The sequence below is a fragment of the Brassica rapa genome, chromosome A10 (assembly GCF_000309985.2).
Source record: "Brassica rapa cultivar Chiifu-401-42 chromosome A10, CAAS_Brap_v3.01, whole genome shotgun sequence".
In the NCBI taxonomy this organism is placed as follows: Eukaryota; Viridiplantae; Streptophyta; class Magnoliopsida; order Brassicales; family Brassicaceae; genus Brassica; species Brassica rapa.
The window spans coordinates 3,926,154-3,952,483 of NC_024804.2; the positions used below are offsets into that span (position 1 = coordinate 3,926,154).

Genomic DNA, 26,330 nt, shown 5'->3' on the forward strand with positions numbered 1-26,330 from the left:
AAGACGAATCGGCTGACTTATTAAATATTTTCCTATTTTAGGGTATGGTTTGAGGTTTGGCTGAGCTATATCTAACGTAACGGCTGCGTAATTTAAACAAGGTGGCTGAGTTACGATAAACAAATCATAATTTTAAGTCAAGTACAAAATATGTAGCCATAAGTCATACAAAACTCATCTTCATTCATCGCCAAACGACCCTACCAAACTACAACTTCCTTCATTGAAGACATCTGCTGCCATCTTCATTCTCAGACCTTGAATATTTTCATCCGATATCCCATCAAAAGCTACACCAAGCGCTAGACACTCGACGAACTTCAATGAATACACTCCACAGTCGCCTCTCAGGTTGTTTTGTGGAACAATACGTTTTGTTCTTCGTCTGAATACAAATTCTTTCTTGGTAGGGACTCGGATATCATCAGGAATAAGGGCATTCAGAATCGCAGGGATCATACCAGTAAGCGGCCTAAAGAAATTTAGCATTCTCAGATCACTTTCGAGTGTTTGCTCTCCAACGATTGAATCATAGCAATCAACCTTCTCTTTATGCAGATCCGCGTGAAAACCCACCCAATGATTGCTGCCATTATTAAGCACTCCGTACAAGTGATCTACATCTGTAAACCACCGCAACTTTGTCTGAATGTCTGTGGGGATCAAACCGTTTGCTAACCCCTCGTAACCACTTCCTTTGAATTTGACCATTTCCGGTTTGACTTCGAACTTCTTATAATCGTGAACCCATGATTCAAGGAACCAAGAGTCTATAAAGGCAACGCGCTTGGACCAGAATGGGCTGGGATCTTGTTTGGTCCTTTGAATGAGGACTCTAATATACGCAGCATTATGCTGTACAGATAATATATAACTCAGCTGTACCATACTTATAACTTAGCCGTAAAGTAAATATAACTCAGCTGCATACTTACATTTTGAACCAGCCATCCATATTCTTTGATGGGCCAAGGTCTTGGAGTGATGAGGATTCTGTAGAACTCAATATCCTCGTGAGCTTCTCCATGTGGAATTTCCCTGATAATTTAACACAACTCAGTCTCTGCAAAATCTTTTTATTAGCTAAAATCAACGAAATGGTGCAAAAGTCCTTATTCGTGTGGCTTTAGGTGTTGCAAAAGATTATCCCTTTTAACCGGATCAACAGGTCCTAGGGGATCATATATTGCAGATGAAGGTTCTAAACATTTTCTCATGCACATCGTTACATTGTCTCCGATGTGGGGAAATGGTACAGAAGGACCAAATTCCGCACTCATTTGAGACCCATTTGGAGATAATTGAACAGCTTTCAGCCGATTCTCCTTTATTTTTCCACACCTTTTCCTTTCATCTTCCTCCACATCAGATTCCGGCCATAGTTCGTCTGTTTCCGCCTCAATTTGCTTAGTCGGAATGGTTATTCTTATTGTACCACTGCGAGTCCGTTTTGAAGCAGGAATATCCTTCTTTAAGTCAGCCTCTTCTTGCTTCTTCTTCTTCTTTAAATCAGCCTCTTCTTGCTTCTTTTTCTTCTTTAACTCAGCCTCTTCTTTCTTCTGCTTTTTCTTTAACTCAGCCTCTTCTTGCTTCTTCTTCCTCTTCAACTCAGCTTCTTCTTGCTTCTGCTTCTTCTTTAACTCAGCTTCATTCCTCTCCAAATCAGCCGCTAAGTTATTTCTTTTCCCTAAGCCCCTGCAACCGCGTCCGAATGGTGGTTCGTTACCAGGAGAATCAGAGACCAAATCAGCATTTGTTGCATCGGCATTACCAAACACCGAATCCAAGTTCTTTTTCACCCCAGCAGCCTTATCCCTGACAACCTTCGAATTCAGCTTTGCTCCCATACCTTTCGCATCAGCTTTAGCAATATCATCTGCCAGATTCTTCTCAGATTGGCCTTTACCAGGGGTCTTTTGTGGTTGGCTGTCTTCGGACTGTTTATCAATAGGGGTCTTAGATGCAGGTTGACCACTATTGGAGTCCGGCTGTCGGTTGTCTTCTGAGACCATCACGTTTTGACCATCAGGTTGACCACTATTAGACTCCGGCTGTTGGTTGTCTTCTAAGACCATCACGTGTTGACCTTCAGGTTGACTACTATTGGACACCCCCAAAACTCTCAGACGCTCTTCAACTGTAGTTTTCACTGTATCTCCAATGGTATCCAAAAGGCCTCGGGAAAAAGATCCAAACTTGGTGTCGTATTCTGTTAATCTCGAGTCAAATTTTCGGTCCAACTTCTCGAGATGAGCAACTATGTTCAGCAGAACCGCTTCGCTACGACCCTTCTCCTTTGCACTCTCATTCTCCTCTACAACAGCAGTTTCACCCTCATTGATTTTCACCTCCTTCTGTTTCTTACCTTTCTTCTGCTTATTGAGGATGGCTCAGCCTCTGACGAAACTCCAGCCTTCGTTTTTTTGTTCTTCTCATTCGATTGCACATAAAAATCTCTAACAGACCTATCTGCATGTATATCTTTAATTAGGTTATCAAGTTGTGGGTCATCTGCTTCATCCTTCCACTGAGGAAACAACTCTTCTAGACCCTCCTTCATCACCATTTTCCTCACACGCACCTACAACACAAAAACATAAATCAGTCATTAAAATTAACAACTCAACCATAAAATAATCCAATAACTCATACATTACAGGATTCATATGTCTGATTTAAACCTTACCGTTCCATGATCATTCATCTCCTTAGCTATTGTAGTAGCAAGACTTGCACGAGTACGACTTCCACCCCATCGCAAAAGCGGAATTTCGTCTGGATTCACTTTTCTGCCATAAAGCTCTCCGAACACTATGACAGATTCATACGCCCAAACCAATAACACGTCCTTGAAGCCGCTAAGGGTGTACGACCCTCCTTGTGGATGTAACAACTTGATAGAATCAACAAGAAATTCATAGGCAGTCCGACCCCAAGGATAAGTCATCAGGGCGTCATCATCGAATATTCTTTTTGCACTTTCAAAGGGTATTCTACAATTATGATGCAAGCCATAAAGTCCAATGGCTTGAAGAAACAACAGCCCATACCATTTCCGCTGATCAGCACTCCAGAATGGCTCCGTTAAAGCTTCTATAAGTTCAACAAACTTGGGTCCGTACCCAAGCGGCACTTTCAACAACTCCCACAACGCTTTGTAATTCTCTGGATCAGGTTCAAAACTTTCTTCTGGCAGTGGATTTGTGTTTAAACCCGTGATCTCACCAAATTCTATTAAGCTAAACCTGAGAGGTTGATCAACAACGAGAGACCAAATCTCCTTCTTATAGACTCGCAGCTGTCTACAAAGTAGATAATGTACGGTCTTAACAGACCACACCAATTTGCTCTCAGCCAGTTTAGCAATCAATCCAACAGGATACGTCTTCAGATTATCTCACACATCTATTCCAATTGCTTGTCTAAATCGAGGGATCTCAGAAAAATGGCTATTCGTATTAATGCTTTTGTTTTCAAAAATAGAAGCCCCTTCAGGGTAAAGTCTTGGAGGGTAATCCCTTGCTAGATCTTCGGAAACATCCATCTGATCAAAAAAGACATATATAACATATCAATGATAAATCAGAAGAAAGGCATAAAATAAACAAGCCACAAAACATAACTCAGCCATCATTACATAAATAAATCAGTCACAAAGAATACTAAATCAGTCACAATTACCTTCTATAAATCAGTCGTTAAGGATCCTAAATCAGCCGTAACGAATACTAACTCAAACTCAGACAAAACATATATCTAACTCACAGCATTAATTATACTCACTCAAATACTCGAAAAACTCAGAGCAAAGCCTCGAAATATACCAGAGAATACGATTACGGAGATTTGAGGAGACAACCAATCTGAAAAAGAAGCTTACGGACACACGATTTCAGAGAAAACGCTTACGGAGACTAGAGAAGAAGATTACGGAGATTATTTCAGAGAAGCCGCTTTGTCGAGAAGAGTTGTAGTGAACACGATTTCGAAAACAGTTAGGGTTTAGTGGGAGAACAGTCTCGGAGAAGTTAATGATCGTCGTTTGATTTTTTTTCGTGTTAGGTGACGTGGTATCATTACTTCTGATGTGGATTTTCAAATTAAAATTAATCACAACTAAAAAAAATAATAAAGGGCTTAAACAATAATTTACTAGGGTTCTAAAAAATACTCTAGTCATTTTCAAAAGATTTGTATTAGTCTAGTCATTACCTCACTTTTTTGTATTAGTCTAGTCATTACCTCACTTTTTTGTATTAGTCTAGTCATTTTCTCCAATAGTGTAAAAGAAGAAGGAACTAAAATGTAAAAACAAAAAATATATGGAGACACATGTCATCAAATCCTCCTGCCACTTGTCATAAGAAGTGAAAATGTTAACTTTATATATATAGATAACTTAAAATATGCTTTATTATTATATGTGAAAATCTAAAACATGCATCATTTATAAAAAAAAATTGAATAGTTTTTTACAGGTAGGAAAAATGAAAATATCTTAAATTAATTTATTTTATATTTACATTTATTTTCTCTGGTTATGTTGTTATTGTGAACTTTACGTAGTTGATCAGTTCTTCTATAATATATACAACAAAATTTAGTATATTCTTGTTTACGTACATTTTAAAATTTTAGGAAGAATTAGATCAATAAATAGAACTCAATCATAATTAACCAATACCACAAGAAAAACTGTATATAGCTTTTGATTTAAATTTTAAAGTCCAATCCTTACAATTTGCCTTCAAATATCCCACATATATTAATATAAAAATATTTAAAAAATTGTAACATTAAGTTTGTAATAATTACAAAAGATCACTGTTGAGTTGTCAGTTAATTAAGATGACAATTTATCTTACGTGGCAACGTTACAATCAATTGAAAAAATGCTGGGCTAAAATTCAATTACTAGGAAACATTATATTAACCAAAAATATAAAAACGTGTATTTTTTCTCTTAAATAAAAGCTATTGAGTTACCTAATATGATCAACATATATATGGTAGTTAATGATTATTAATAATAGTAAAGATTTGATAAAAAAATTCATCTTTTCTCATTTTTTAATTTTATATTATTAAAAGAAATTATATAATCACATTAACCATATAATAAAAAAATTTTGATTTTTTTCTTATATGTTACAAAAAATGTTAAAAATCTTTTTGAAAATTTTGTGATCAATGACTTAATATTTTTGTTATAACAAGATACAAATGATGATACAATCGTATTAATATGAATTTTATTTAATAGATATTGATATTATGAATGTACTTGTTTCCTAGGTATGCTACATTGCCTGTTTAAGTTCCCTCTATGTTCAGATAAAGATCTTGAGTTGTAGGTTTTATCTGTTTATCTTTGTGGGGCTTACTGATGGTGGGGTTAATCGCAGCACATCCCTTTGAGCCAAATCAATTTGCAGTTGGGCTTACTGATGGTTGGGTTCATGTGATCGAACCACAAGGACCAGAAGGGAAGTGGGGAATGTCTCTACCGCCAGAAAACGGTGCGGGACCTAGCGTCCCCTCATAAGTTATGAGTCATAACCCGCGTCAGACCAACAGCCGAGCTGAGGTGAGGTTCTGAATCAGCAAAGCTCCGCACCATGATGCAGCCTACCAAGTTAGGTGAAAGATGAAAGCAATAGAAGTGTCTTCCGTTAATTGTAGTGTTTTGCTTGTTCCCGGATGGATGTATAAGGGTTGTATGTGGTTTCTTTCACTTGTATGGTCTGACATGAATATAAGGGCTCGTTTGCATGTACTTCTGGAAAGAAAACTAAATAAAATGTAATGTACCGCCAAAGACAAATGACCAACGTGTAAATCTAATGTAATACCACCAAATGTAGCACCAACCTAAATTAAATCTAATGACCATAGCCTTAAACTAAATTGAAACTCATCACTTAAGTGGACATGTTTTAGAATTATGCACCCATCTAATTATAAATTCTACATGTGTGTTTCTTCCTTGGCCGTTTTTTGATGTGATCCATGTTTCTCCAGTCAATAAGGATTGCAACAAGTGATTAAACCACCATGAAAGGGGATAATTTGATAAGAAAGAAAAGATGGATGAAAGAGATGACGACAATTACCAAAAGTTTCCATAATTCTGATCTTGACTAACCTAAAAATAAACCAAATTCGAAATTAATGTAAACCGTGTCGAAATTAAACATTAAATTAAGTTTGGTTTACATATTCTCAGATTTCCGTCAACAAATATGCTACAATCCCTTATATATTAATTGAGAAACATTACAACATTGTTTTGTAGCCACGTGTCACCACGAGAATGAAATTCAGAATTCTTAGAGAAATAAGTTGGTCCATCTTAACTTATATTATATTTTATATTAAACTAACTATTAAATTGATAAATAGTGTACAAAAGAATATTCTCGCACTTTTCTTAAATAAAAGCTACGGAATTGCCTAATATAATTAATGTATATATGACATTAATGATTATGAATAATAAATATTTGATAATAAGTTTTGTGTCTTAGCATTTTTTTGTTTAATTTTATATTATTAAAAGATATTAAACAACAACAGTAACCATATAATAAAAAATTAATTTTTTTCTTTCTTATACGTTACATTTTAAATTTTTTAAATGACTATAAATTATTAAAAACATTAAATGTCTTACACTAAAATTTTGTGATCAGTGGTTTAACGTTTTTTGGTAATAACAAGATACAAATTATAATATAAATCGTATGAATATGAAGTCTCATTTACTAGATATTCATATTATATATTTATATAGTTTGAAATTAAACTATATAACATAGAAAAATACTTAAATATGATAATTTCTAAATTTGTATTGAAAAAATGTTGAAACTTTAATATTTTAATTTTTAAATTTGCATTAAGAAATTGCACATTAAAAATTTTGTGTTTATCATATGAATATGAATTCTCAATAATAAATATTTATATTGAAATATACTATATATCTATGTCCATGTCATTGAAATTTAGTTACATACCATATAAAATAAATAAAATGATTATTTTGATTTATTTACTAAAACAATATTGTAAATAAACAAGATGTAATATTTTGATTTATGTCTTTACTCTAATTTAATTATATACATAATACGTAAATGAATACAAATAATAATAATACATAAAAATTAGTTATATATATAACATTTATCCCGCGCAATTGCGCGAATCTTAAGCTAGTATAAATTAAATAGTATGCCACCACTTAAAATAAAAAGTCTACAAAAAAAATTTAAGTCAAATATATAATTCTGCCATAAAAAATAAGTCGAACATAAGAAAATAAATTGACCACAAAAATCTACCATTTATAACAAATCTGCTACCTTATTCGGCATACATATCCTTAGAAATCGGTTTTCTATTCAAATCAAACAATTAAATCTTTCGTGGAAATAAATCTTCTAAGAAAGTTTAACACCATTTTAACAGTAGATTTATTCTTTATACAAATTTTATAAACAAACTTATTACTCGATAGATTTTTTTTTGAAAATAATTCTGCCAACGATTAAATTGTAAGGGCACTTTGGTAATATATATTTTTGTTATAACTATGAGCAAAGACAATTTCGACAAAAAAAATATTCTAATACTTTTTTAAAAATATTAGTCATTCTAGTAATATCACAATTAATTTATGTCTAGTAAATTTTCCTATTTTTGCAGTATAAAAACATTGAGATGAATTTTTATATATAAAAAGTGTAGTGAAGGTCCAAAAGTGATAAATTTTGATTTTCTTCTAAAGGGACAAAACTATTAGTTTAGGTGTTAATTTTCCCTAAAATAAAAAAACAATCAACCGTAGTCTCTTGGTCTCGTTGTTGCATAGTGTATCCCACTGATATCTCACCGCGTCTGCTGACTCTGCTCTCTCTCTCTCTTTTTCTCTTTTTTTTCTCTCAGTCAAACTCTCCATCGCTCACACTATCTCTATCTCTCCTTGGACTTCATTTTCATCTCTAACTCGTCGAAGAGCATCATAGCCAGGTTCACCTTTCTCCCATGTCAGAGTACTCTCCTTCCGATTCATATTTTATTCTGGAAATTCACTCTCTTTTGGTTTCTTTTCCGTTCCTTTCTTTATGTATAACTGTTTAGACGACACTCAATTATATATCTACTGCCATGTCATAAGTTTCTCGAACAGTTAAACCCAAAAAAATGTTATAAGTTTCTAATGTTAGAGAGATAACCAGTCAAGAAACTTATATAAAGAGTCAACTGAATATTCAAGTCATTAAACTATCTGATGATTTTTTTATTGCGTTTTATCGGTGTTAAGACCAAAAGGATCATTTAATAATCACTTGCAAATCACTAACACTATATGATGGTGGAAAATAACATAGATGACTCGATAATGGCATAGTTGCATCTACAACATGTTAATATGTAATCATGTACAATACAGATTTCGACCAGGACCACCATAAAAGAAATAATCCCCCCAGTCAGTTTCATAGGCATATCTTATATTGTAACAACTCTCTTGGGTAATGAAATATTCAGGAATATGATCATGAATTGGTTTCCATGTATTACATTCATCATATATCTTAAGTTTTCTAAAATAACTAGCTCTTTCATATCCTTCCGATGCGAAACCCCCACTTCCCATGTTTGTCATTGTATGTTGTAAATTAACTCTATAATTTGTTATTTCGCCTCCCCATGTAATTTCGGTTGCCCCATTTCGTAGATGATTGAACAATATGGAAGGCCAATATCCGATAAATACATGGTGATTAAGTTTCAACCACCAGTTCCCTGTCCGGGGATCCTATGATAAAAAAAAAAGAAATTAGTTCTCAGCTTTGAAATATATCTGTAAGTATAATTGTTGTAGTTATATTCTGAAAGAATTTTGTATTATATTTGCCTTCCATATAGTTGTCGGAATCTCATATTGCTGACCACCTAAGGTAGAAACATGACCAATAGGTTCTCCTAAGACATATGCTTGATTGACAGGAACAAAGCCTGGACAATCAAGATTGTAGCAGCCTGAACGGTACCCATCTGCCTATTTCCATGTTAGATAACATACATAAAGAACAATAACCATATCTATAAGTATATATTCCAACAAAATATAGCCAAAATGAAATAATATTATCAACTTACAGTCCAGTAAACAAAGAATCTAGCGTTGTCATCACCATAACGTCCTGGATAGACCTAATTAGAAATAACGGTTAGTGAAAGACTACAAAGAGAATACTATAATATATTTATAAATATGGAACTGAAATAAGAAGCTAAGACCTGCCAACCAAATTCAATGGTGTTAAGGTTAGAAGGAGGACCCGCCACAAGCCACATTTGTGCTAGGCTAAATTCTCTTGGCATTTGCACATAAGGCTTCCACACATTTATAACTGCTTCAGCTCCACGAAAAATTCCATTTACGCGGAGGGTGGCATACTATATATGTTCATACACATATATGAATTATAAAATACAAATTTGTAGACATGTACGACTAAAGAGAAAGCAATGGTCTTCAAATGGTTATTGAATCATATAAAGGAATGCACCTCATGGATTTCATTAGTCGAATTGGCTGGTTTTCTTAAAGGAATGTTGTTGGGATATTTTTTGCCGTAGCTTTCTATTGATTCCGCTCGTAAAATATCTTCTCTTGTCGTTCTTCTGATTGGAATAGTATTTTGGGGACATTTTCCATTGATTGTCCAGAGTTGAGTAACTATACTCTCGTCGTCTATATTTAAAGTATCATTGTTCCATTTATCGTGGTCACCACTTGGTTTCATCTAAAACATAACATTAATATTTATATATAAACAGAGGAAAATTAAACCATATCTTAGTTCTACTAATCCGGGTTTGACAGTTTGACATGGGTGCTTATGTATCACAACTATTTGTAATGCTTTTGGAATTAGAAAATTATATACAAAATTATCAAAATCTTATATTGAACATAATATATATGTTCATAACAAGAAAAAGTGAAACTTAAAAACCGGAAAAAAATCCAGACCTGAATAGTGTGGTTTTTAAATAAAGGATGATCATAAATAGGATGATTCTTCATATGGACACAATCTATTATACCTCCGTATGGACTCTGCATATATTAAAAGACGTACGTGTGTAAGAATTAAACGCAAATGAAATTGGTGTAATTAGGAGTAATTTTCTCTATAGGACTAAAATTAATCAACCTTGATGGATTTAACAGCAGGTTTGTTGAGTTTCTTTAAAAGTAGATCTATTTTAGCATCATGAGTATCTGAAAACTCTCCATTGATGACAATTGCTGGTATGATTAGAATGCCGAGCACAAAAGTCACTACCATTTGATTGATCATGACAATTCTATTTTGGACTGCTACTAGGTCTTCAGGTTTATATACTTAACTTAGATGAGATGATTGTGTATAGAACATCTTTATACTTTTGGTGTTTAATATCAATCCACATATAACATAAAAAAAGAAGAAAGTAACAACTCAATATCTCTTATAATTTAATTGTGTCTTATTGCCCTTAGCTTAATTCACTTTTCCAGGATTGTCTTTTACCTAGTTTCTCTCCCATCTTTTAATTAAAAGTAGACAAGATCCAATTGATCATATAGATAATTCCTTGAAATATGTTACTTCATTTCGGGCATATACACATGCTATTAATGTACTCATATGGTTTACTACAGAAGTGGGAAAATAAAAATATGTTAAATTAATTTATTTTCTGTATACTTTCTCCGATTCCTTGCTAGTGTGGATTTTACTGGGGCCTAACTGGTGTAACCCTAGCGGTTGCAGACGTAGTTACGGGCGTTTGTGAATGTGGATGGTTGCAGTTTTAAACGTTATTAAACGATCTGTGCGTCTGGTACAATGGTTAAAAATTGTTGCGTTTGCAAAATAATTATGACTTGTTAACTATCAAATGCAGCAATGGTTAAATAATAAATTAACAATATTCATATTTTAATATAATTATAAAAATGTTAAAAATCATATTATTATAACAAATATAAAATTTCTATATTTAAATTATATTTTTAAATTTAAAAAAATTATATAAATATTTTTGTTTTAAACTTTTATAATATAAATCAAATATATACTTCTATTTTTTCAATTTAAAATTATAATGGAATATTTTTATTTTTATATAGTTTTTTTAAAAAAATTGTCCTCCCGCAACCATAAATGTTAGCTTGAACAGCTTTTGAAATTTAGAGGTTAAGAGTTGTTTGAAGCGATTTATAGAGTTTTGTGTGATTATTGTAAATTGCCAACAACAACTACCAGTCACAAAAGCTTTGTTTGTGGGTGGTAGCGTGGAAACCAGTAATTGACCGAATCAGCTATAGTATCCAATAGGATTTAATATATTATTCTTTATTCAGTTTTGTAAAAGTGTAGGCAAACTTGGATCAATAACCAAACATTCAATCACAATTAACTACACCACAAGAAATAATATATATAGATCAAGACTATGAATTATTCTGTTACAAAAAAAGACTATGATTTATAAACTCTAACCCAAAATTAACACTCCTAAAATAAAAATTAAAAGCTATAAAAAATGTATACTGAAAAGGACCTAAGAATTCTCACTTTTATTGAAAGTTACCAATAGATATAGTTCCATCTAAAGTTCCAAACAGATTTAATAACATCAGTAAATAGATTACCATTTTTAATAAATCCATTGGAATCTATCAGAAATTTCTTAAATATTTCCGTCAAAACCAAATAAATATATATTTCTAATATATTTGTCTGGAATCTGTAAAAAAATCTCGACAGATTTCAGAAATAAATAAATAAATATGTCCTTTAAATAATTTAATGAATAATCTTTTAGAAATTCATTACAGATTTATCATAGAATTAAATAAATAATTATTTTTATTAAATATATCGAGAACTATCCAAAATTTTCAAAGGATTTTTAACAAAATAAATAAATAAATAAATAAATATTTTCAACCCTTGGAAGACCATTGTAAGGACATTACAAGACCCCTTGAAGACCCTTAGAAAGGCATGTCTACCAATCTCAGCCGACCATTTCTCTTGTCTGCATTAAATAAAAATTTATGCTTAAATTTGTCAAAAATTTCTACAGATTCTTGAGAGAATTAAATAAATATTTATTTATTTATCACACTTTTCTAGCAATCTCACAAATTAGATTCGGTTGAATCATGTTTGAACCAGAGACATGAAGGTAATAAGAGTAATTTGAAGTTAAATAGAATGTAAATATATTTTGAGTCATGAAATTGTGGAAAGAAAGTTGTTTATAATAGATGGTATAACTGGTACAACTTGTAGCAGAAATCATGTAAACAACAAGTTTAACTGGTACACGAGAAATCGGCCAATTCATTCATCAACAGAGAACTGTGGTCCCGATCAGTACATACACACAGATCATGTGCTAAAACATACAATATATTTAAATTTCAAAACAAAAATATTTAGGTTTATCCACACATTGATCGTGTCTCTGTTAGTCAAATGGTAACGAATGCTTATGTGGATTTAACGGATGATTACGTGGCTTTTATATTTTAATTAATTAATAAAAAATATCATTAAAATCCATAGATGGAAGGTGTCAAACCTGGGTCCAGCTCATATCTCACCATATGCTCAACCAGTGTGCCAAACCAGATTATTGGTTGAAATATCTATTGTGCATTATTTATATCTAATATGTTTTTTTTACAGCAAACATTTACAGACTGATGTAGACTCTGTTAACCAAGGTGGCAACTCTGCATCCATGTGTACGACGAAAGACGGTTGTGTCCGAGCACTGCGTGCCAAGCGATCCGCCTTTTTTTCCGTCCGGAAAACATGAACAATATATGAGTTGATGAAACTTCTTCTCAAGAGCTTAATATCTTCCAGGTAACTTTCAAAGGCGGGCCATTCTTCTGGTTCTGAAACCATCTTCACTAATTGAGAACAATCCATAGCAAACGTAACCCTAAACTGTCTTAGATTTTTCATGCTTTCCATCGCCCAAATGAGTGTCTCCATCTCCGCATGAAGAGGTGAGAGACATGCCCTTACATTCCTGGTCCCTAACAAACCGTCAAACCCCGGTAGCGTGCTGAACCAGCCTTGCCCTGAAAATAAATCTTTATCATTCCAAGAACCGTCTGTGTCACACCATCTTCATGTAGTCCTTGAATTTGGTATGTTCCGTGCCTCATGTACCAACCTGGGAGAATTTATTACATGTGCCTCAGTCCAAAGTGTTGATTCCAATTCTGCTAAGTTAAGTATTTCTCTCGGATCATCATCAAGGTTACTGAAAACTTTATTATTACGGGCCTTCCAAATGTACAATAATATCCATGCAAACTGATGATCCTCCATTTTTGGGGTAACTCTCCAAAAAAAAAGGTCCATATTAGCAAAAAGCGAGCTAATAGAAAAAAAGTTTGGGTTCGATGGGATCTTAGATTGTGCCCACACTTGCCGTGCAAACACATGATTTATTGATTCTTCCGGTTCTCCACACTGTGCACAACATGTATCTCCTTGTATGCCTCTCGCTCTTAGATTTTTTCTGACTGCTATACAACCTGTCAGCAGCTGCCATAAGAAATGTTTTAACTTCGGAGGACACTTCACTTTCCAGCAGAATGCTTTAAGTATATCCACATTTGGTCCATAAGATTCTGGTGGTTTTCCCTTGTCAAGATATATCCTTTCTATTTGATACCCTGATTGAACCGTGTATTTTCCATTATTAGTGAAATGTCATCCATTCCTATCTTCCATCTGATTCCTACTCAAAGGAATACTTTCAATCATTTTTGCATCATGGGGTTCCACCAAAGTCCTAATTGCCTGTAAATTCCATGTTCGGAAGTCTTGATTAATAAGAGAATCCACTGTGAGGTCCGGGTAACTGTTATGAAGGTTTTTGTTAGCTGGTCTCGGGCGAGTGGATGGGATCCATGGGTCATTCCAAACTGAAATAGATGACCCAGCTCCAACCCTTTTAATTATTCATTACAAACCAGAGATCTAACAGAGATAATACTCCTCTAGCCATATGAGGGGAATATGAGCGGATCGGTTCCAGGGGTGAAACATTCCTGTAGTACCATCCTTTGAAAACTCGAGAGAAACGAGCATTTGGCTTCTCGATCAGTCGCCACAATTGCTTTCCCAGCATCGCCGTATTAAAATCAGTCAAATCCTTGAAACATAGCCCACCATTGTCCTTGGGTACACATACTTTATCTCATGATTTCCAATGCATGCCTCTTGTATTTCCTCAGGGACTCCACCAAAACTGAGCTACTGCACTCATTAGTTTCTTTACCGTGGCTTTCGGTAACCGATACACAGATATTACATGGTTCGGTAGTGTCGTGACCACCGATTTAATAATCACCTCTTTTCCCCCCTTATTAAAAAATCTAAAGGTCCAACCATTCACCCTATTATTCAGACAATCTTGTACAAAACTAAACACCTGGACCTTAGATCCTCCTAAACTTTCTAGTAAGCCTAAATAAGAACTCACTCCCTCTAGGTTCTGAATTTCCAAAATATCTCTCAACTCTTGACGGCTGGATTCATCAATCTTATGTCCAAATTGAATTGAGGACTTCTGAAAATTAATTTGTTGACCTGAGACAGCCTCATAATCCTTTAGTATCCTAAGAATAGTTTGACACTCTTATTTGTTTGCCTTCCAAAAGAACAGATTATCATCTGCAAAAAGCAGATGAGAAATTGTTGGACATGCTCTGGCTACCTTTATACCAGTTAATTGAAATTAATGCCTCAGTACACATAATAAATAAGTAAAGGGATAAGGGATCCCCTTGAAGTAATCCCCGCTGAGGGGTTATAAGACCACGTGGCTGCCCATTGAGAAGTATTCTATATTGAACTGAAGATATACACCCTCGCATTAATTTGATCCAATAAGGATCAAAACCCATTTTGTGAAGGAGAGCCTCAATAAAATTCCACTCTATCCGATCATATGCCTTACTCATATCCGTTTTAATTGTCATAAACTTATTTTGACATGACTTATTTAGTACGCAAACCATGAAACATTTCCTGCGCAATAAGAATATTATCCGATATTAACCTTCCTGCCACAAAAATCGATTGTGTTTCCGAGATTAGCCGGGGAAGGCAACTTTTCAGTCTTTGACACAACACCTTTGAAATAATCTTGTATCCAACGTTACATAGACTTATCGGTCTTAGTTCCGTCATCCTTGTAGGTATTTTGTCATCATCCAAACAAAATAAGAAAAACAGAATCTCTACATCATCTAAATATGTTCATATTTCTTGTTATGAGTTCTTAGTTATCTAGAATTAGTTCAACAAAATATATAAGTTCTAAGTAAATTTGTTTAATTAACTTAATTATTGTTATTTTGTTTTAAAGAAATAAAAAAAATTCAAAAAAAAAATTTAAAAATCAAAAGGCATTTTCGAAATTTAAAAATAAAATATGAAAAACAAAAATTTGAAAAAATTTCGAAATTTGAAAAAATAATTAAAAATGTTTTTTAAATTATATGTTTCCAATTCAAACTTTTTATAATAATATTCGATTTTTTTTTCAAATTTTATTTTTTCATATTTTTTTTTAAATTTAGAAAATGCTTTTTGATTTTTTTAAAACACAATAAAACAATTACGTTAAATAAACACAATTACTTATAATTTATATATTTTGCAGAGCTGATTCTATATAATTAAAACTCATAACAAGGAATAAGAACATATTTAAGATGATGTAGGGATTATGTTTTTCTTGTTTTGTTTGGATGATGACAAAATAGTAGGAAGATGGAAATATCTAGATAAAACATATTTCATATATATAAGACACATTAAATAATAATCTGGTTTGACACAGTGGTTGAGGATATGGTGAGATATGGTCTGAACCCTTGTTTGACGCCCCCATCTAAAGATTTAAAATGTTTTTAGTTTTTTATTAATTAATTATAATGTTAAAGACATGCAAGCACCCATTAAATCCACATAAGCATTCATTACCATTTGGCTTACGGAGACACGTACACTGTATAGATAAACCTAAATATCTTTGTTCGTGTATGAAATTTAAATATATTATATGTTGATGTATGTTTTAGCACATGTTCATGTGTATGTACTAATCGGGACCGCGGCCCTGTGTTGTATGAATTTGGCCGATTTCCCTACTGGTACACCTAGTGGTTTCAGTTGTACTAATAGTATAACTACTATAACTCTTAAGAATAGCTGAAGTAATAAGTCTGGTACAACTAGTAATACCGTGATTTTTCATAAGAAACATATGAACTGTCAAACTGGTACAACTATTAGTAACTTATACAATAGGTCAACTAGTACTGTGGTATTACTAGTATAACTGTTATATCGAGTGTAACATAAAAACAAGTATACCTGGTACAACGAGTTATTTCAGAGTGGCTTGGTCACAACAGCGACAAAGATGATAGCGAGAACGATGACAGCGACTACGAAGAAACCAATTACGAAGAAAGCGGCAACGAGGGAAGATGAATGAGTCTTACTTATGTGTTTTAGAACTTGCTTATGTGTTGTGGAACTTAGTTATGGGTTAGAGATGCTATCTATGTGTGTTTTAAACTTTGTAATTGACAAAATTTGTAATGTGTTTTTTCTATTAGATACTACTGGTAAAACTTCATATAACATACTATTTATGTTTCTGTGCTGTAATACTGGTATAACTAGTATAACTATATATTGTAATACTAGTAAAACTATTACAATTACTTTTTATATACCATGCATGAAATACTGGTACAACTGATACAACTTCTTTAATTAATTTTTTTTTAAATTCTATTTGGCTTTTCATATGAAAATAACCACATACTAGACAAGTTGGAAGGTCCTCAGAATGGTTCATCCTAATTATTTGAAGTTTAACCAATTTTTCGCAATTATTACAAAATCAGAGAAGTTTCCATGATCTACCTTGCAATTTAAAGGTTTGTGTACTTGTTTGTTCACTATATTTTTAAAAAACTTACACCGAATATATTTCAACAAAATTAATGATTCCATAGTATGTGACTCTAGGTATGTAAATATATACAAGAAGTACAACTAAGGTATATTAAATTTATTATTTGGTACAACTACATATTTCAAATTCTTGACCAAAATACAACTATGTACAAATTTGTACAACTCAAAACTCGGTACAACTATGTATACGACTGTACAATTAAAATACTGGTACAACTACATGTTAATAAGTTTATCATGTTTTAGTTGTTTACCACGTTTTAAATGTGCATCAAATTTTAAATATGTAGTTGTACCAAGTGTACCTGTTAGAGTAATTTTGCTACAGTTAATCTGGTTGTATTAGTTATACCAAAACCTATCAAGTTTAAACTGTTAAGAAGATTAGTTAGCTCTAATGGTTAATCTTAGCCTAATGTCACCCCAAAAATCTGCGTTCCATCCCTCCTTGTCACCATTTCAAATTATATTTTTTTCTTAGGTAATATATTGAATCCCCTTAAATCTGATGCTGGGTCCGCCACTGACCGGATCCGGTTCAGATAAGTTTATTTGCCCAGGTGGCCAGGCCTAGCTAAAATTGCAACAACCGGGCAGTTTTGTTTGCTCTTTGCTTCCCATTAAAAGATAACTTCGCCTCTATCATCAAATTTTTGCGCCATGGTTAATGTTTACAAAACTAAAGTAAATTTAATGTTTGCCCAATATCCACCAACGAGGACAAATGTCTGTGTTTTTTAATAAAATAATAATTTCATTTTATTTTTACTTAAGGCCTTATTTAAATCATAGGTTATATATACCTCTACATTTCATTTAAACATTATTCCCACACCCAATTATTGCTTGAAATAGTTTATTTAAAAAACCATATAAAATAATAACTGAAACTATTATCTTAAAGATAACATATTAATATTGGAAAATCAGACGCAATAACTAAAAAACATTATAATTCTTCACTCCATAACCCAAAAATACTGATCGTCATATTGTGTACAATTACATCTAGGTGATTTTTCCGTGCTCATGCACGGGTATAAATATTTATAAGGTAGATATATTATTATAATTTATTAATATTTTGTTTTAATTTTAAATTATAATGTTATTTATATTGTAATCAAAATGCATGGCTTATTTTAAATAAATTATGTTATTTAGTTAGTCAATTAGACGTATAATTTTGGATATATAATATCTCGACTATTTGATTATTATTTGGATATATTAGATAATATTTACTTTTCCAATTCAACTAAAATATTTTTGTTACACAGATTAAAATTTTAATTAATTTTGCTATTTCATATAGTTTGATTCCTGTCTTAGATTTGTAAATATATTTTAGTAAGATTATGTATAATTTAATATATGTTGTTTTGAGAGTCAAATAGTAAAAGTACACTAAAGTGTTGGTCGATTCAAAGTCACATAAATAAATATAACAATAATAGTATTTTAATAATAGTCTTTGATACCTTATGCATATATATATGTAGAAGTTATACAAAATACGTAATTGTAATAGTTGGCTAATATATTTATAATATTATTTGAGAGTTTCATATTTATTTAGTAATATGATGAGTCGTTTCATAATTTATATGTACAAAATATTTTATAAATAAAATATATGATTTTTTATTTAATGTTTGACTTTGTATAAAATTAATGGATTGGTCTAGTTACTTATTTTATGGGTATATTGTGTTACATATATTCTGTCAAATTCAAGTATAACTATTTCTAATCTAATTCAACCAAATTGTATTAACTGTATTCATTGTATTAGTTTGGTTTTCAATATTAGATGTGTAAATATATCTTTGATTTCTTAGTAAGTTTGTATATGTTAATTTTCAAAAATAAAATTTTAAAAATAAAGTGATGATAGGTATAAAGTTGCATAAAAATATTAACTGATAAATTTTAAAAGGAAAGATTAATTAGTTACTTTAATATCAAGTTTTTTTCTAAGCTTTCCTTTTTATGACATCACACTATATATATTAAATATTTTCGTTTTAAGTTTTATAAATATTTTCTATATCATATATATTATTTGAAAAATACAAAAAGGAAATTAAATAAAAAAGAAAGATGAAATTAAATTTTATTCATTAAATATATCATAGTTTATGTTATTTAAATTATTTTGTAATAAATTGAGAAATAGATTTATTTAAATAAAATGCTTAATAATTTTAAAATATGTATTATTTTAAGATTATCTTTTTAAAAGGAAGATTATTTCGCTAGTTTAAAATCATGATTATTTTGTGAACTTTTCTTATTATGAATTACAGTATATATGAAAGATATTTTCATTTTTAAAATTTATAAGAAAAGTTATTATATAGGTTATTTGAAAAAATAAATAAAAAGGAAACCTAAATAAAACGAAAAAATGAATAATATAAAATAAATATTTAATAGTAATAATTAGATATATTTGATTAATTAAGGGTATCATCGTAATCAAGCACCGTGAAAATTAACGTGTGTGCAACACGTCGAAATTGATTTCTCAAATAATATTATAGAGATATATAGTACTATGCCTTTAATGATATGGTTTCTTCTCATTCTCCTATTTTATTTTAATTGTTTTGATTATTTTTCCTTTTGGTATTATTTTCCTTATATTTGTTTTAAACATGGAATCTGACTAAGAAGGATACAAAATTTTGTGTATATTTCATAATTGAATTTTTTAAACTGGATTGAAAAATTCAAGAAAAGAATAAGTAATTATAAAAAGTAAGTTATTGTTCTATTTAGAATATAACAGATTGTATTATATGTTATATATAGCCCTCTTTGTTATAGAATACTAATATTTATGTTTTCTTAATGTAAAAATTATGGTTCATGGAAATTTGTAATTTATCATTTGGATTATACGTAATACGTAGTACTATTTTTCATTATGTTATATTTTGTAATGTACTGTTTTATTCAAATGTTTTTTCTTAATAAACGTTTGGTAACTATAAACGTTATGTTATATATATATATATATATATTTTTTTCTTCAAAAAAAATCATATCACTCCATTCTATATTGGTTTATGTAAAATGTTAAAATCTATATATTAACTGTTATGCTCTATTTTTCACAATGTTTTTTTACTAAAGTATTTTTCACAATGTCACGCCATGCAAGTTTTCATAATTGAGTCTATCTATATGTATTAAGTCATATAATTTATTTTAAATTTATGTTGTACTTTGTATACTTTATACTAAAAAAATAGAGTTGATTTTTGGTATGGGAGTTTTGAAAATATGATCTAAAACTTGATGTCAAATGCAAAAGTAAACTATGTTCTTAAAAATATTTTCATTTTTTTTTCATCCAAGAATTTCGAATTATTTATGAAAATGTCAATATATTTTTTTCTTTTTTTTCCAAAAATAATTGTTTTACTCATTTATCTTCATCTTCCTCATTTATTTACAACATTGTCATCAATACCAGTGGCGGAGGCAGCCAAACTGTTTAGGAGGGTCAAATTTATAAGTAGCATATTTTACAAGGGTCAATAAACCAATTTTTACATTATTTTCAGAGTTTTTTCTTAAATACAAGTTAAAAAAATTCACATATATAAAATTCACATGGGTCAACTGACCCATATGCCAAAGGGGTGGCTCCGCCACTGAAGAATACACCAACCACCACAAATAACCAATTTCAAACTCTAAATGAACCTAAAATCAGCACCTACATCTTCATATCCTCATTTCTTACACACACAAACCCTTTCCTTTTCATTTTCTCTCTTATTTCATCTCAAAATCCCAATTTTTCATTTCATAATTATAAGCTTGTTAAAGTTACTCAAGTACATGGTTCTTGGTCAAGAACGAGTGAGTAAGTTTCATTATGAAGTTATATGAGATTGTATGAGCTAAACATGAACCTCACCAAAATCTAATCAAAGAATGATATTTGATTTTTTTTCAGATCTGTTTTGAGGAGAAGACTTCTCTAGAAGTCTTTTGGTCAATGTATATGTTAGTTTTGCAGTTTACTTTTGTGTGATTTTCAAAGAAAAATTTTCTAGAAGTTTTTTTAATTTTTCTTTGTTAACAAAACAAAATGAGTAGACTTTTCTAAAAGTGTTCTCGGATAAACAAGTAAATTTTGACATTGACTGAAGTGTTGCAAGATGTGTAGGTTAGTTTTGTAATAGAAAATAAATAGTAAAAGATTTAATATTAATTAGAAAGAAAATTCTCAAATTTTATTGGTCACTTAAAAGTCAAACATGGTTAATTGCAAAAGTAATGTATGCAGACTTCTTGCAGCAGCAAAATGACTTCATGTGACTGTAAGTAGTCTTTAACAGGAAAACTTCTCTAGAAGTCTTCTAAGAAAAAGTCAAATATCTGTAAAATTTGGGTCAATTGCAAAACTAACATTTTTATCAGAAAAGAGTTGGTATTTTCGGAAATATTTCAATTCAAAATTAAGCCAATATTTTTTATGTTAATGTTTATTAAAATTTCATTTTCTCCAAATTGAAAAAGACTTTTTAAGATTTTTTGTTAATTCATGTGTATTAATAAATATTGGGGCTCATGAATGAAATTCATAACTTAATTGAGGTTACAAACATTCATGTTTGTTAATATTTCTAGGTAATAAGAGGAGACTTATGGAGAAGTTTTCTCTGTTAATTTTTGTAAAACTTGTATTTTCAATAGTATTAAGTAATGTCAAGATATGTTTTTAACTTTCAAAAGTATTAAGTAACTTCAAGAACATTAAGTTATGTGGTTAAATGTTTTTTTTAGATCATAAGATATATTTTTTTTTTAACTTTCATGAGATTTAAGTAGCTTCAAAGTCATACCTATCCATATCTTGTGTTATGAACTTATGTGTGATATGTTTTAAAACTTATATTATCGTGTTATGAACTTATTGTTATGTTTGTTATATTGAACTTATGTCAACTGTTATATTATTATAAGCCTCCCATTTAATTTATACAACCATAATCTTAACAAAAGATTTATAATGAAAACAATAGTTTATGAGTACAATAACTTGAATGAATGAATTAAGCAATAAACAAAGAATTGTTTAATAGATTGGAGATAAAATAGATATATTATTATATAAAGTATCAAAACAAGAGTCTCTGAACCATAAGAGAGAACTAAAATTTTCATTGAAATTTTATTGTGAATTAGAAGATTTCTAGAGAAGTCTTTTAATTTGCGGTCAAATTTCGCTTAAATTTTATGTTTTACGCTTAATTCGAGTGGTCTTTCGAGAAATCTTCCAAAAATTCTGATAATGAAGTCTAAAATCTGATATTGTCCTCAGATCAGAAAAAAACCGCCTATCCAAACGTTAAAATGGATAAAACAGAAAAAAACCTCAAAAATAAAAAATTTTATACGTAAATAATAAATAAAAGAATCACATTAGGTTGAATCTATAGCTTTTTCGAATCAAACATATAAAACACACAAAATACATATCCAAAATTTATAGATTTATCTTCAAAATAGTGGAAGATGAAAACCATGAAATAAAAAACCTAAAGAAAACAAGATAGTGTAGTGAGAAAGACATGAGAAAAAATGATGAGAAATAGATATAAATTTTGGTGTCTTCAAGTTCAAATAGATTAGAGAGAGGTTGAAGAGTTTTAGAATGAGAAACATTACATTTACGTTGCAGCCATTTGAGAAAAAGTGAAATAATGTGTAAAAAATTATAGAAGGAGACAAAATTTTCAATTAAATTAAATATTTTCAGTTCAGAAAAATTATTGGAAAGTCTTCTAGCATAAAATACATTAGAAGACTTCCCAAGAAGTCATCTAAACACTAAATTTACTATTCGCCCGGGAAGACATCCTAAGAAGTCTTTTAATGCATTATATATTAGAAGACTTCCCAAAAAGTCTTCTAAACTCTAAAATCAAATAACTAACTAAATAGCAACAAACAATTCACTAAATATATGATAAGTGTAGAACCTAAAATTTACACTAAGTATTTGATAGTGATCGGGAGTTTTATCTAGGGAAGACAAATGATGTAGGCAACGATATCTTTAGAACACAACAATGTAAACAGTTTCCAGTAGGTAAAAATGGACTTTTATTGATGAATAAGATCGGATACAATGAGTTGAATTAGATCGAATGATACAATTGAGATCGGTAAAGAAAGGATCTAAGATTGGAATGGAAACAAGGTCGATGTATGTGTGTAGCTCTCTCTAGGGTTTTCAACGTGTTTCTCAGCATCCCTTTTTCCCTCGCGTTTGGTAGCTACGAGCTCCTCTGAAAGCCTCTTGATCTCGGAACCGATCCTCTCGATCTCCCTATCATTCCGGGAAGCCTCGACGCGATCTTCCATCACCACAACGTACTCGTTGAAGGCTTCCATTACCTAAAATGCAACCGAAGCAGACAAGTGAGTACCTCAAAGCGCATTTCAAAAGAAAAGAAAGCAAGGAATAAACCTTAGCTCGCGACCACAACCTTGGCGTAAGCTTTCTTCTCATCCGAAGAAGCAAGGGACGGGAGACGGCAGCCCACAGATCTCATGCGACCAGCGAGAGAAATCAAGTCGCCTTGGGCCGCGAACAAAGAACCATCGCCTTAGGAAACAAGCCTAGAATGGGATGGACGGGGTAGGGCGGCCTTCGACGATCGACATCGCTTAGGGATCGCAGCAACTATCTCGTCTTCCAAACCAGGGCTCAACAAGATAGGAGACCGCCTCTCCTCGAAAGGACCTTCATCGCCGGAGTCTCGAATCGAGATCAAAGGAGGTCTATCAGAAGCTCGGCTCCTCGATGCCGACCCAGAAGCACGAAACGAAGACCTCCTCACGAGCTGCCTAACCAATCAATCTGAAGACTGAGCCTGAATGGAAGGAGTCGCAACGACTTCCCGAAAATGTTTTGTCTCTTCCTCAGAACCTCCTACAACCGATGGGGCTCTATTAGTCCCTTCTGGCATGGCAAAAGCAGCTCGGATCCGGGTCCGGTCAAACGATGACCAGTTCAAATGACCTCTCTGAAAAACTCCGATCAAACCACGAATCTCGCCTGACATCAAAAAACTTCCAGAAGGAACGAAAAATTGAGTCACCAATTCCCCAAAGAAAAAGATTGGCATTCAGATCAAGAAATCACTAACCTATATTCTCAGCCAACTCAGGGGAAGTCGAAAAAAATCGAAGTTGCCCAGAGACTCTCGATCCACCTTAAAAACGAAAAAACTGCTCGCGCCATTTCTCATCGCGATAGGGGACGTCCTCAATGACATGGCGTCCCGGGCGCGGAGACACGAGGAAGGTACCAGGATTCTGCTTGTTTCGCTTCACCAGAACAAGGTGTCGGAACTCACCAAGACCGAAGGAAAGACATTCCTCCCTAGCCCTAACCAAGAACGCGATAAGGTGCCTAAGAAAATTTGGGAGGGATTTGAGTAAACGATAAGCCAAGCTCTGCCAGAATCTCGAGCACAGACTTCGGAATCGAGAAGGTAAGACCGCTAGACTGAAAGAAAGAAAGATAGGCTCTGCGATACCTTCCCCGAACGGTTTCGGGAGTCTCAGATGCGCCAGCCAAATCGAAGACGATGGCGCGATCGACCTCATACACCTTGTAGAGATCTTAAAAATCATCGATCGTAGTCGTCGGGTGAGGAAAACTGAATGACGAAGACATCTCAAGTTCAATGATCAAGAAATCTTGGAGCAAAAATAAAGAGGGATAAGGAAAAAGATTCGGAGTTGAGACGAAAAAGAAATCTCTCGCGTATTTATAACCATCCTAACGGCTCTATCATCATTCTCGAAAAGGATAATGATGACCTAGGGCTCACCCTAGCGGCGGCTTATATTGCCGTTACGTGTTAAAAAAAGAAATGGAAAAAGCGCGCCAAACAACGGTTTTCAAGAATCATCATTAAGTCAAGCCAAAATCATATCGGGTATCAAACGACGAAATCCGAGCTAAAAGCTAATCGCCTCTTTTCTTTTCGTTCAAATCAAAAGAGACTGGGGGACAAATGTTGTACCCAATTTTGGTCAATACATTAATGGGCCATGATCAAGGATATGGGCCGTAAAGAGCTAAAGCCCATAGCGAGTATTCGAGCTCGAGATGGAAACTTCGAGGGCCCAAACATCGTGGAACAAGATACAGAGATCGCGGAGCGGTTACGGAGATCACGAAGTCGGCCTACTATAAAGAGAGGAGAACAAACATGGAGAGGAACACGCCCTAGAGAGAGAGCTGCACCCATACTTCGACCTTGATTTCATCGATCTTTAGATCATTTCTTTTGATGATCTCGTTGTAACATTCGATCTTGTTTTACTCATTGTATCCGATCTTATTCATCAGTAAAAGTCCATTTTCGCCTACTGGAAATTGATTATATCGTTGTGTTCTAAAGATATTGTTACCTACATCATTTATCTTCTCCTGATTAAACTCCCGATCACTATCAAATTTTTAGGTTCCAAATGGTGACCAAGAGAATGATTGAGAATAACTCATTCCTTAGCATTCCTTATAATTTTCACCATTTACAGGAAATATTTGTTACCTATGATTCCTTAACATTCATTAAGATTTAAGGAATAAAAGACTACAATTATTTCTTGACAAATTAGGAGAGGAATAGATTTTTGTTTTATTTTATTTTCTTTCATTCTTTTTTTTTTCTATTCATTCTATTCCTTTTGTGGCTACCAGTTAGAATCTTAGTATAGATTTTAGGATCTACAGTCTCCCTTGTGGTGATGAGAGAGCAGTCGAGGATGCTGGATGAGGATGACGCCGTCATAAGGAGATGGAGCTGATAATCGCCATTGTTGTCCCCAAAGCCCTAGCCGCTCTCTCATATACAAATCCATATACATTTACATTTAAAATCAAATTTTGATAATTTTTGGCAATTTCCCCTTTTGATATACACTATATGACTATTGTACGTATTAATATAATATAGCTCATAAGGTTATCGAAAAAGGTAACACAACCTCTTGTGTATAAGTAGAGTGAAAAAGTGACATTCCTCTATATGTCACTCTATAATAGAGTAACTCTATTATAGAGTAACACCATTAGAGCAAAAGTTACATTATAATAGAGTTACTCTATTTTAGTGTAAATTATAGAGGAAAAAATAGAGTGTGATTGGAGATGGTCTAACTGAAACGAATAAACGTGAAATA

General features: G+C 32.2%; 2 protein-coding genes across 2 annotated transcripts; both read right to left on the reverse strand.

Annotated features, from left to right (window-relative positions):
- Positions 1 to 180: 180 nt before the first annotated feature.
- On the reverse strand, positions 181 to 3,544 carry LOC103838554. The gene is made up of 6 exons (XM_033282345.1): positions 3,402 to 3,544; positions 2,687 to 3,302; positions 2,462 to 2,581; positions 1,624 to 2,372; positions 936 to 1,038; positions 181 to 855 (listed from the first exon to the last, which is right to left on the reverse strand). The coding sequence occupies exons 1-6, from the start codon at positions 3,542 to 3,544 to the stop codon at positions 181 to 183; spliced, it is 2,406 nt and encodes an 801-aa protein (XP_033138236.1).
- Positions 3,545 to 8,397: 4,853 nt separating this feature from the next.
- Positions 8,398 to 16,823, reverse strand: LOC103844741. The gene is made up of 7 exons (XM_009121550.2): positions 10,236 to 16,823; positions 10,052 to 10,138; positions 9,585 to 9,821; positions 9,313 to 9,471; positions 9,172 to 9,225; positions 8,927 to 9,070; positions 8,398 to 8,827 (listed from the first exon to the last, which is right to left on the reverse strand). Exons 1-7 carry the CDS (start codon positions 10,380 to 10,382, stop codon positions 8,444 to 8,446), a joined length of 1,212 nt encoding a protein of 403 aa, XP_009119798.2. The 5' UTR covers positions 10,383 to 16,823; the 3' UTR covers positions 8,398 to 8,443.
- Between the last annotated feature and the right edge of the window lie 9,507 nt (positions 16,824 to 26,330).